At 39.9% G+C, this 10,769-nt stretch overlaps 1 protein-coding gene across 2 annotated transcripts; it reads left to right on the top strand.

Annotated features, from left to right (window-relative positions):
* The first annotated feature begins 2,447 nt into the window (after positions 1–2,447).
* LOC110533836 (tumor necrosis factor receptor superfamily member 27) lies at positions 2,448–10,769 on the top strand. 2 transcript variants are annotated; one of them, XM_021618377.3, is made up of 10 exons: positions 2,448–2,609; positions 3,169–3,265; positions 6,008–6,186; positions 6,364–6,452; positions 6,811–6,975; positions 7,180–7,281; positions 8,295–8,440; positions 8,603–8,890; positions 9,264–9,312; positions 10,035–10,769. In XM_021618377.3, the coding sequence occupies exons 2-10, from the start codon at positions 3,182–3,184 to the stop codon at positions 10,343–10,345; spliced, it is 1,413 nt and encodes a 470-aa protein (XP_021474052.3). In that variant the 5' UTR covers positions 2,448–2,609; positions 3,169–3,181; the 3' UTR covers positions 10,346–10,769. The 2 variants fall into 2 exon arrangements, with proteins under 2 accessions (XP_021474052.3, XP_021474051.3); XM_021618376.3 differs by having other exon boundaries at positions 8,295–8,890.

Raw genomic sequence — 10,769 nt, 5'->3', positions numbered from 1 at the left:
CTAGGTGAAAGACCACTGGCTGCTTTCTGTCAGCACTCGAGATTCCTTCCCAAGTGGCTAAGACAACTTCATGATGCATCGTTAAAATGGCCACAATTGATTGATTGCTTATGTTTATGGTTGGATAGAGAAGCCTTGACTTGGAAAAATATGGCTACATGTTTGAATGATCCTTTGAAATCGACTTACTTATATATTCAAACATAATGCCTGTCCTTTGGCGGGAAACAAAGTAAAATAATCCATTCTTAACACATAAACTTGTTGGTGAGCACTGGGTGACAGTCTGGGTTGTAGAAATAATGTCTTAAATTATTTCCTGACACCAAAATAAAATTGTGTGTTTAAAAATGTTTTCCCCACTAAACTCTTGAGTCAAATTATTTAAAACATTGTCGAAGTTGGGAAGACAACTGCTTATTATTATTAACAACAGCAATATTTGAAAACCAAAATAAACTAATTAGCTACAAAATAACATTCCACACTATACAAAGTCTGCCACTCCATTTATTAGCTGGTCTGAATGCTTCTTCAGAGTAAGAGTAGCACAGTGAATGAGCCAGTCTCCCGGCTGGGTTAAAGGGAGACATTGCAGACACTCTGTATCCATAGTAGGATACAGTGGTAGAAAGTAACATCACTTACATAATCAAACTAGTTGCATACATTCACACACTAAATTGCAATCAGCATATGAGGAAAATGTATCATAATTTGTGTTTTGCATTCTTAAAGACTAAATGTTATGGTAGGAAAATGATGTTGCAATGCGCACGAAAGTGTAATATCAACATCACAACATTCACTGCAAATCGTTGAGATTATGAATGTGAGTGAATTCACTATCTTGCTGTCTATTAGAATAGAGAAGGCTGATCCAACTGTAACAATGACATCTAAGTCTGAGGTGGACTGTCTGTGCATGACTTCTGTTTCCTCGTCCAATGGAATTCTCTAGTTCTCACAAAACATAACAGCACCTGTCCAACAGCTAAAACATACATATTGGCAACAAACAAAACTTTGCTTCCCATAACTTTCTTGAACAGATATGTCTAACAACTAAAGATTATGCAAGGCATATTCAACAATCAGACATGTCTATGTCATCCATGTCAAACAATGGAATTTGGAGGCATTTCAGACAAACATTTTGTCATGTCTATTGAACCCAAACCCTATAGCAGCTGTGGTGTAACTGACCCGATATTTAAAAAAGGTTATCTACTTGACTTACATAATGTTGTGTTAGCTGACTGCTCTGTCTAGTTGCTGCTCTAAGGAGATTACGGGATTCTTCAGGTCTAAGGTAAAGATTACTCATTATACCAACACAGTTCACCTCCATTACCACTCTGACCTGCTCTGCTCCTCTCCACATTGCCCTACACAATTGATAAACATCAACTGGGCTACAGTATGTGATGTGAGTCACTTCAACATTTTCTGTCACCTTTAAAATAAAGGATTTAGTCTACAGGTAAAATGAGAGGGTTGAGCATTTTGATTTTCTCTTACAATAGGAGGATATTGATATATTCTCTGTAGCCCAAAGGTTAGTTTGAGGGATTTATGAAAACTGTGTGAAAGCTGATGTAATATGAATCAACCCACACTCTAATGTTTGATTACTCCCTGTCCTTTGTGATGATAAGTATGTAGACTGAACAGTGCTTTGCTTGGAAAAAGATAATATGTTACAAGCAGTAATCAGGTCAGCCTGGCACAGCATGGAAGAATGTAGTAGTAAACAATGGAGATGGCACAAATTGAAAGTACACTACTGAGAGAAGTATCAAACATTGACAGAGGTTTAGGCTACTCTGGATGAAGGTAAAACACTTTGTCCCAAATTGGCCTACATGCTGGTGTGTTTTGTTGTAAATGTATGAGGAAAGGGTATTATGTCACAACAGTTTTGATCCTACTGAAAGTACATCTTAAAAATTGTAGGTTTAGATTTCATACTGTGTCATCAAGATCTAAATCAAATGCTTAAAATGGCCATAATTCTCGAATAGAGATAAAATGGAAATTTATTAATTGTTGTCACAAAAAAACAATTTGATTTAATTATTTTTGATTATTTAAAATCACCGTAAACTAAAGTAGCAGGCGTAAAATAAGTGATTACACAGAGACAGCCTATTAAACTACTAGCCTACACAATCCATATCTATTACACATATTAGTATAGGCCTACTAGATTGCACTTTATTACATTGCTATTACACAGACAGGCATAACAGGCAGGCATAGACATGCAGGCTACACAGAAAGATAGGCTACTGTAGGCAGACAAACAATCAGTCTACTGCCATGTGTTTATTCTCTGTAATTAGCCAATATCCAGGACCACTATAACAAAAGTACAGGGCCATATTCCCTATCCGATAATTGCAAGCACAATTTCAGAAGTTACCTAATTAGTGCGCACTGATGCTGGTTTTGGCCACCAGACGCGCAGCCCGTGAGGCATGTCAGGGCATGTCCAGATCGGATGAAGTGGCACTGCATAGACTATCGATAGCGTGCACTAGTATAGACTCGTGAAAACGATAGAAAAAGGTGCCCTTAAGTATCTTCGCCAACCTTAATGGATCGAGGTAAAACATTTTTTTACTTTGAATCATTTGATGTGATACTCAGGGTGGGAAATGATTATTGGCTCGTAATGCGGTGCGCACAGCTGGTCATGAATCATCTTTCCAGTTGCTGATGTATGAGTTGTCCAACCGTAGTGTTTTTTTCCGCTTTGTGGTATTTCATAAAACAGTTGAGTAATTCTTCGTCAATATTAGTAGCAGTATTGTAAGTTTAAGTAGAGGACAAGTTATGCTACAACCTCTGCATGTATTTTTCCTCAATATTATTATTTCGGTTTTTACCCCTCAACACAACACATAGGCTCCATCCATCATCTCTATCTGATTTAAGATTTAGAAATCCTCTGCCTGTCACAGTATATCATCTTGTTGTGTTTTGTTGTCTACATGTTTTGTGTTCTTTAGTGACATCAAGCAATATATTTGATTCAATATTCAATGCAGTGGCTAAGAAACAGCACTCTATGCATTTTGTTTCCATTTTAATCACTTCATTATAAAGATTTAAAAATGGGCTAATTACTGAGCTATAAACTATTATACATATTTTTTATTTTAGTTACATTGCTGTCATGGATTGTTCTCAAACCCAGTACTACTTGAGTGGGGACTGCCACCCTTGTCTGCAATGTGGACCAGGACAAGAGCTGTCAGAGGTGGGTATTATAAAACTATACAGGAATATTGAAAGAGAAATTACTGGATTTTTACAAAGGTCAGAATGTAGATAGGCCTGGTGCTGGCTACACAGACACTGATTCATCTCCTCCTTTCCACTGCAGCCATCTGAGCACCCACATAAATTACTGCAGAACTGGGATTTGTAATTAACGTTACTATGAAACCACAAAGAGTTTGGTTTGTCTGTGGCAATCTCTCACTCTAAAAGAATCCCACTGGCAGAGAGAACTTTGTTCCAAGTTTACAAGTCCACTTGGCAGGCCTGCTAACCCAGCTACAAGATAACGTTCTGAGAACCATATGTTTCTTAGAGCTTGGTGAGAGAGTGGTTCTCCTATGTTTTTTTTTTGTATACAACCTTCCCACAACTTTCTGGAAATGGTGTAGGATAGTTGCTTGGCTTTGGAACATTCTCAGCACATTAAGAAATTTGACAACAAAACTATATTTACTTGGTATTTCATTACTTTAACAGAACGTTTCCTAAAAGTTCAAACATGGTTACATTTCATTTAAATTTTGCTAATTTTCTAGGAACGTTCTCCAATAGGTTTGACATTGGGAATGTTCTCATAGTTCAGAGAAAGTTACGAAACAATGTTCTTCTGTGGGAATTGCAGTACTTTAGCTAACATTTCTTACAGATTTCTGCACGGTTCCATTTAAAGTCATGTTCTCAAATTGTTTCAAGAACGTTAAGAAAACGTTCTATAAAAACCACAAGAAAAAGTTTAGCAATGTTCAAATTGTATTTTATTTGTCACATGCACCGAATACAACAGGTGTAGACTTTACCGCGAAATGCTTACTTACGAGCCCTTTCTCAATAATGCAGAGTTAAAAAGAAATAAAAGATTAGCAAAAATAATACAAAAAACAGTAATGCAAAAAACAGTAACACAATAAAACAACAAAAATGAGGCTATATACAAGGAGTAATCTTTTCAGCCTCCTGAGGGGGAAGAGGTGTTGTCGTGCCCTCTTCGCGGCTATGTTGTTGTGTTTGGACCATGATAGATCCTTAGTGATGTAGACACCGAGGAACTTGAAGCGCTCGACCTGCTACACTTCAGCTCTGTTGATGTGAATTAGGGCGTGCACAGCCCTCCGTTTTTGGTAGTCCACGATTAGCTCCTTTGTCTTGGTGACGTTGAGGGAGAAGTTTTTGTCCTGGCAGTGTGTGTCTGACCTCCTTCCTATAGGCTGTCTGATCATCGTAGGTGATAAGGCCTACCACCGTTGTGTCGTCGGCAAGCTTAATGATGGTGTTGGAGTCATGCGCGGTCACACAGTCGTGGGTGAACAGAGAGTACACGAGGGGACTAAGCACACAACACTGAGGGGCCCCTGTGTTGAGGGTCAGCGTGGCAGATGTATTGTTGCCTACCCTCCCCACCTGGGGGTGGCCCACCTGGAAGACCAGGATCTAGTTGCAGAGGGAGGTGTTTAGTCCCAGGGTCCTTAGTTTATTGATGAGCTTTGAGGGCGCTATGGCGTTGAACGCTGAGCTCTAGTCAAAGAAGAGCATTCTCACATAGGTGTTATTTTTGTCCAGGTGGGAAAGGGTAGTGTGGAGTGAAATAGAGGTTACGTCATTTGTGGATCTGTTGGGGCGTTATGCGAATTTGAGTGGGTCTAGTGTGTCTGGGATAATAGTGTTAATGTTAGCCATGACCAGCCTTTCAAAGCATTTCATGGCTACAGATGTGAGTGCTACAGGGCAATAGTAATTTAGACAGTTTACCTTGGTGTTCTTGGGCACAGGGACTATGGTGGTCTGCTTGAAACATATAGGTATTACAGACTGTTCAGAGAACATTCTAAGAATGTTATTTAAAAAAAATTACATTCCGTTCTCAGCATCAACAAAACTCTCTCTATCCTCTATTTTAAGATTGTAAAGGTGTGTTGGCCGCGCCCACAAATTGGCCACACCTGATCTTAATGAGTTCTTGTTTCCTCAGAAATGGGGTCTGTTTGAATAGACTCAAATTAACAGCTTTGTAAGGGTAAAAAAACATGGCTTGCTATCTCCATCCTGGTGTTGCTTAAGACTAATTCCATGGATAGAGAACAGAAGATTATAGGTTTGAATCACACTGATGCCTTGTCATAATAAAAAATAAATGTATTTGCATGATTAATGCCTAAAGAAATACATTTGCATGTGTCCCATCTGTGCTTACAATTTTAAAAAAGTGTACCCAAAATAAGATAGCAGTGTTATTAAAAGTTTTATTGAAACATTCAGTGAAAGTTAAGGATCATTTTTTTTAAAACTCAAAATAACCTAGAATTTCTGTTCTCAGAGCATTAATAAAATGTTCAAGGAACCAGAGTAAAACACTCTCAAAACGTCAAAATAAACATTCCCAGAACAGGCTACATGTTCACTTCTGTTCTCAGGGCGTTTAAAAACATTTAATTTTACCTCAACCAATGTGAAACTGAAAACATACGTTCCCACAACTTCCAAGGAACCAAATTTGCTAGCTGGGAATATCTTGCCAATGGAGGTTTACCCATGACCTAAAATAACCCCATGTGGTCATTGGAAGGGGAAACTGTCATGTACTTTGTAATCTAGACCTCTAATCATCATATTAATTTATATTTCTGTTTTGCAACTGTCTTCTTAACAAATTTACTTCAGTGAAATCCTTAGCTGTAAACAGGTCTAATGTGCACTGTATATTTTGATTCTTATTTCCCGCCAGGACTGTGGTTATGGAAGTGGATGGTCGGCTTCTTGCATCCCCTGTAGTGTCAAGACTCATAAAGAGGGCTGGGGTTACCACAACTGCAAATTCTGTCAGTCGTGTAAACGCATAAACAGGCACCAGAAGTCACTGTGCACCTCTAAGAGCAATGCTATCTGTGGGGAGTGCTTGCCAGGGTTTGTACCTGTACATGATCTAATTGCATTCTCACGTATAGTATCTACAGATCTTTACTTAAGACGTAGCTGTGCTTTTAAGTCATAAAAGCTCTCCATCCAGAACATGTGGACTTGTTTACTTGAAATACAACTATTTCCAACTTTTTTCCCTGCTTTAATTTGATCTAATTGCAGATTCTACAGTAAGACACGGATGGATGGCTTGCAGGAATTGGAGTGCATGCCGTGTGGTCCCTCCTCCACCACTGAGCAGCAGTGCAGCCGTAAGTCTCAGAAAAGCTTGGCCCAGGACTGAGAAAGAAAAAAACACTTCAGAACCGCTCATTATTGTATGAGTCAGTTGTCTAGCCTACTGTTATATTTGAACATTTCCTCCATGTACTGGAAACATATTTACCCATGTTTTTATTTTGAGATTTGTTGCCTTAGAGAATGCATTGTTTGGGTTATGAGATATTCAAGAATTACAACACTGTTGTAATATTCTATTAATAGAATAGTGTTACTGTCATTATTTGCCAATGGATCAAAGTCAGAATTGTAAAACATAAAATAAATGCTGTGTGTGTAAGCATGTGCTCAGCGTTAGGCAGCACCGACCTCAAACCTTCTATTTTGCAGGAAGCAGAAGAGTTGATGTGGGAAAAGTCTGGAGCCCAGAAGGCCCAGCCCAAAATGCTGCTGTCATCACCACCATTTCTTTCGCCCTGGTTACCATGACAATCTTCCTCTCCGCTGCCTTGTTTATATACTTCAGACATACCTTACTAAAGAAAATATTTAAAGGTATCTCATGATCTGCACACAAATATCTCCTTTAATGAAGTGTTTGTTGCATGAGATGTTCACACAACTACTGATGAAACTGCAATAATGTGGGTTCTGTCAATGTGTTTGTTAGAATCGCTTTTATAGTAACATGCAGGGTACAGGTAATCCTCCTCAAACTGTGCCTCGTCTAGCTCATGAATGATATTCTCTCTCTGAAAGGATGCCTGGCTCCTCAAAGCACAAGTCAGAGTGACATGGAGTGTGCAGCATCCCCAGTGAACGTGGTCACGCTGAATCTGGAGCAGCAAAGCCAGGACTCGGGTAACTATAAGAGTAGAACAGCACCCACCATGATGTATTGAACAGCACATTATTTACACTGAGTATACCAAACATTAGGAATACCTTCAGTTGTGTCAAGTTGGCTGGATGTCCTTTGGGTAGTGGACCATTCGTGATACACATGGGAAACTGTTGAGCAGACAAAACCCAGCAGCATAGCAGTTCTTGACCAAAACCGGTGCGCCTGGCACCTACTACCATACCCCGTTCGATCGCACTTCAATATTTTGTCTTGCCCAGGAGCCCTTTGAATGGCACACATAAACAATCCATGTTCCAATTGTCTCAAGGCTTAAAAATCCTTCTTCAACTTGTCTCCTCCCCTTCAGCTACATTGGTTAAAGTAGATTTAACAAGTGACATCAATAAGGGATCATAGCTTTCACCTGGTCAGTCTATTGTATGTCATGTAAAGAGCAGATGTTCTTAATATTTTGTGTATATCGTGTATATATTACTACAACAGACATAACACATGATGAATAAGGGCTTTAACCCTTTCCACTCACAGCCCCTGTCATCCCGTATATGTGTTGAATATGGCAGATTTTGTCATTGATAAGCGCCTAAATTGGAATGCAGTGGCTGTACAGTAACATGCTATACATGACGTCAGAGCTCAGGTTCTCCGCTTCACAGCGCTGTGTGGGTTCTTCTGTTCAAATCATTTCAATTTGCCTCTATGGGTCCCTTGTAGCTCAGTTGGTAGAGCATGGTGCTTGTAATGCCAAGGTAGTGGGTTTGATTCCGGGCAGTGGTGGAAAAAGTACCCAATTAGTAAAGTAAAACACAAATACCTAAAAAAAACGTTTTATTTTTACTTAAGTACTTTACACCACTGATTCTGGGGACCACCCATATGTAAAATGTATGCACGCATGACCTTAAACATTCCCTAATTGACTCATATTATAGTAAATTTGCAAATGCATGGTTCATTAGGGGTTTGTTAGGATACTAATGTAACCATCTGATGACGTGTCTTCTTACAGGTGCATGTGATAACTCTACCACCACTGCAGACATGTTGGCCAGACTGCAGTCCAATGTGGACATGACTGTCCCTCTGGGGTTCATTCTACTAAACCCTGACCTTAAAACTCAGGACCAAATCAACCTGCTGGAAACCCAGCCACTGGTGCGTAACTCCACCTGCAGTAACTGCTCCTCTGGGTTTGTCTCTCAGATATCCTCTGAGCCCTCCTCAATCAGCAGTGATGTCTCACTTACAATGGAGACCCCTGTGGGTCCAGTAAACAGTGGGGAGTCTGAGGCAGGGTCCTTTTTCCTGCCCCTGCAGAGCAGTGACGGTTACGATGCTTCTGAGCTGCAGGATAGCCCTCCCTATCAGCATGTACCAGTGGAATGCACTGAGCTAGACTTCCACAGCACTGCAGCCCTCCACAGTGCCACAGACCCAGATTGTAGCTCTGTGAGCCTGGGGATTACTGCGATATCCAAGATTAAGGATGGCCCTTCTGGAGACGGGTCAGGAGGAAGACAACTGAGGAGTCCGTCTGCCTGCCCAGAGGAGCAAACTGACAGCTGTTGGAGCAGCCATCATCAACCCTGCTACAGCAGTAATGCGGTAATTACCCGTAGGAAAGACAGGGCTGTGTCTCACCTGTTCCTCTCACACAGAGGACCTTTTATTCAGCAGTAGAGAGTCACTAGACCTAGCTGTCTTTTATGCTCATACAGAAAATGTTAAAAGCAAATGTCACCTTTGATTTGACTCTTTAAGGTGTGGCACGCACACGCACACAGATCTCATAAAATATGAGTTGTGATATCCTCTTAGTATAGGCAAGATACTGGATGCCTTTAAAGATATTTTTCACACTTGTCATTTCACACATAATTAGCTAGATGTGCCAAATTAAGTTTACAGCTTCACTCATTTAGTAGAGAATGTTTCCCTGAACAAAGCAACAATGTATTCATAATATTTCTATTTGTAGATGGAAGAAACACTGAGCCTGCTGAAGAAGTGTATCCGAATCATGCAAGGTGGGATATTCTTCAGTTGACTATCTAAAGCCTATTTTAATGCTGGAGCACATCCAACAGAAACAAAATGAAACATTGGGGATTGTCAAAAGACCACAATACACATATTTGTATTAGGTGAAGTTCTGTTGTTGTTGTTGTGGCTAAGGATTCAGTAGAGATACATATTCACAGAACCACAATTTTGTTCTGGATGGTTCCGGATTTTAAAGTTAATGTAGCCATTTCTAACAGGAGTAGTTTTTAAAAGTTGTTTTTCATTAAGTCTTGCTAGTTTAAAAAAAAAACATTTATTTGTCTTGGTCAAGAGGTATAGTCCAATATACATTGTCTTACTGTTCTACAGGCCACATGGAAAAATAGACAATCATTGTACAAAGACACTTAGCTGCATACTTGGCACCACTGGTAAAGTTTTCAAGAAGATAACATTTTTCCCTTTACAGCAGGGATTGACCCCTTTTGAAGGCTCTCAGATACCTTTGAATTAATTATTTTGGAACTCAGTCGGAGTCTCAACTACTGTTGCAAGTTAGAATAGTAGAATACATTTGCACACTGTCACTGTCCACGAGACATTCTCAAATCTTGAATGTAGAAACGGCATAATAGAATAGTTCACCTCTGGTGGGAGGTTAAACAGTTGTAGGTAGTGGGATCTGTACTGTGTCATAGCTCTGCTTTTTTAATGCCATAATTTCCCCATTGTATCTTCTGGCCAGGTGTCCATCTAGGCAGGCTGCCACAGGCCTTGGTGGATACTCTGGCTTTGAAGCTGGACCCAACATTCCCAGGAGTACAGAACTACCAGCAGGTGGCGCTGAAGATGGGCGTACCTCACGAGTTGCTCAAAGGCCTGTGCGGGTTTGATCACGTCTTTCGGTACCTTTCCTCCTGCACTCTACTAACAGTACCTGACCTGCTCCACACGTTCTACCTGCTGCAGCGGCTCGACACTCTGCTCCTGCTGTGTGAATACGCCATGCAGAGCCAGACTCAGAGCCAGGTCACAGGATGCACATTTTACTGTTAATACTGACAACGCTTCTGCCAATACAGCCCAGAGGGCTGACATAATCAGCATGCGTACTACTGAACTAGAACCTACCTGGGACAACGAAATTGCTCAAACTCTCGGGTGGGGATGTGTAAATATTTGTTTTTAATTCCGAATGGATTATATTTTATTTTTTACCTGGTTTCACATGTAGTGTGTGTGAATGTTAATGTGATATAAGCCACTCTATGTTACAATTATTTTGTCATGCAGCAAATGCTATGCAGGAGAATGATGCATTCATATTTGAAAAGTTTGTCAGAAGATACATTTTAAATGCATAAGTACTGTACAAATAGTGTTTGTACAGTACTGTATTTGTCTACTGAATGAATCAAGTTATATTAGTGTTACTTTTTATACATGTCTTGGACTTTTATAAACAAAATACAAATTACAT

The sequence above is a fragment of the Oncorhynchus mykiss genome, chromosome 10 (assembly GCF_057628025.1).
Source record: "Oncorhynchus mykiss isolate SJ-2025 chromosome 10, ASM5762802v1, whole genome shotgun sequence".
Lineage (NCBI taxonomy): Eukaryota > Metazoa > Chordata > Actinopteri > Salmoniformes > Salmonidae > Oncorhynchus > Oncorhynchus mykiss.
The sequence above is the reverse complement of the archived record's forward strand: the minus strand, read 5'-3'. Positions and strand labels throughout refer to the sequence as shown.